Genomic DNA, 2,177 nt, shown 5'->3' on the forward strand with positions numbered 1-2,177 from the left:
TTCACAGCAACATGGATGAACTTAGAGAAAATTATGTTAAGTGAAATAAGCCAGGCACAGAGAAAGAAATACCACATGTCCTCACTCATATGTGGGAGCTAAAAGAAAGAAAGAAAAAAATGAATCACAGTAATGCATTAAACTTTCAAAAAAAAAAAAGGAGAACAAACTGGTTATTAGAGGTCTGAAAGGGGGAGAGGAAGGGGGGTTGGCAAAAAACTAGTTAAGGGTCACAAAGATTGATCATGTTTTATAAATATGAGTATACTAATTATCCCGATTTGATCACCACATATTGTACACATGTATTGATTTCGATTCTGTACCCCCCAAAAATATATAATCAGTTACCTTTCAATAAAAAAAATTGGCAAAAAACAAACAAACAAAACACTCTCAGGGAAAAGTCTGCATTGAGAGAGCTCTGAATCAGGTTATATAAAGGCAAGCTTTCCAAGTGAGGTTTTTTAAAAGGTCAAATAATAGAAATTCTTTGAGAATGAGGTTTAGAAAGAGCTCCAACCTTATTGTGACCCCATCCAGAGGGATCTAGCCTGCTGATTTTCACTGTGATTGTGGGGCTGTTGGTTTTTAGGGCTACCACAGAGCTGGAGAGAAGGCAATGGGATTAGGACAAGTTAAGACATTCACAAGGCCTACTGTTATTACCAAGGTTTAATTATTTTTCTTGCATAAATGCTTCTTTGATTGTTGCAAGTCTTTGGTTAATTTTCAGCATTCTGTAAAAGTTGATTTTGACATATTTGCCAATGTTATCATTGCTTTTACAGAAGAAAGGATTTTCAGAGGTATTTACTATGCCATTTCTGATGATGCCACTTGAAGTCTGCTTTGAGCTTTTTAAATTAAAAAATTTTTTCTTTAAGTTGCTAGTATTTTTTAAATTTTGCCATGAATAGCAAGAAACTTTGCTTTCAATTTTCATTGTATTTTCTACCAAATACAGTGAAAAATTCTCATTCATCAAAATATGTCACAAATATTTTTAAATGGCTCATGTCTATGAAATAGATTTATTGATGGATTATGTAATTATACAATAAAAACAATCATCAGGAGGATAATTAAAGACCCAGTAACAGGGGATGCAGGCATATGTGTAAGTGCGGGCCCTCAAGATTCAGAATGCCTGTGTCATATCACAACTTTGTCCTACACTTGTGTTAGGATCTTGGCAAATTACTTATACTCTGTGCTTTAGTTTTCTTATCTATAAGACGGGGTAACAATAGTACCTATTTAATGAGGTTGTTGAAAAAATTTAAGGAGATAATGCTTGTAAAGTCCAAAGCAAAATGTTTGGCACAAAATGCTTAAAATGTGTTAGTTATTATTAAGAACCTATAAATATTTACTATAAAATATAATGCTGACCCTTAATCTAGTCATTTAACTGGTCTTCCAGTTTCCTCTCTTTTTTTTACATTGAACAGCCCTATATGTAACAGCTGGATTAATACTCATAAAATATATTGCATCATTCTACTGCCTGAAAAATACAAGTGTTTTTTATCACTGCATTGCCCTGAATCCCAGTCTCCTGCTGTCTGTAGTGAGACCTAACCCATACTTTTTTTATTTTGCTCACTGACCACATTGGTGCTACACTCCAGCCAGGCCAACACATCTCTGTTCCTGAAGTTCTGTGCTTCTCTTTTTCTCTGTCTGTCTTCTTATTACTTCCTCTTTCTGGAATTATTTTCTATCTTTCCTACTTGAAATCCTGTGCTCCTCTCTACTTAAATTCTATTTCCTCCATCCTCTCTTTTAGTTGCTTCATCTAAAAGTAATATTTATGCCCACAGCATATTGCCCTTAATTTATCTGCTGTTACGTTCCTTTGTACTCTCAACTTACTATATGCTACTGAACCACAACTTTCTTATGATATAGTTTATGTTCTACTCATTTTTGCATGTCCTGTAGAAACTAGTTCAGTGCTTGTACACAAGTGATGCTTAAAAACCATATTTTCAGAATGAAAACTGAAATTTTGAGAAGACAAATGTTCACTCTTTGAAATTCTTCCCTTAAGTGGAGATGCTGGACTGATTTTTATTGCTCTTAATATCAATACTGTTTATAAAAATGTTTCTAGCTACTTAACTGTAATTTCATCAGATTTGTCCTTTCACCCTTTTCAGGTTCCACTCTGG

The 2,177-nt window shown here is 34.0% G+C and overlaps 1 protein-coding gene across 1 annotated transcript in view; it reads left to right on the forward strand.

Annotated features, from left to right (window-relative positions):
• Positions 1-2,177, forward strand: part of LOC103608100 (macrophage mannose receptor 1-like) — a 40,613-nt gene that overhangs the window by 28,201 nt on the left and 10,235 nt on the right. Inside the window, exon 14 of the mRNA XM_008592543.1 lies at positions 2,166-2,177. Within this exon, the coding sequence (XP_008590765.1) occupies positions 2,166-2,177 (12 nt within the window). The remainder of the gene's footprint in view (positions 1-2,165) is intronic.

The sequence above is a fragment of the Galeopterus variegatus genome, unplaced genomic scaffold (genome assembly GCF_000696425.1).
Source record: "Galeopterus variegatus unplaced genomic scaffold, G_variegatus-3.0.2 Scaffold8011, whole genome shotgun sequence".
Lineage (NCBI taxonomy): Eukaryota > Metazoa > Chordata > Mammalia > Dermoptera > Cynocephalidae > Galeopterus > Galeopterus variegatus.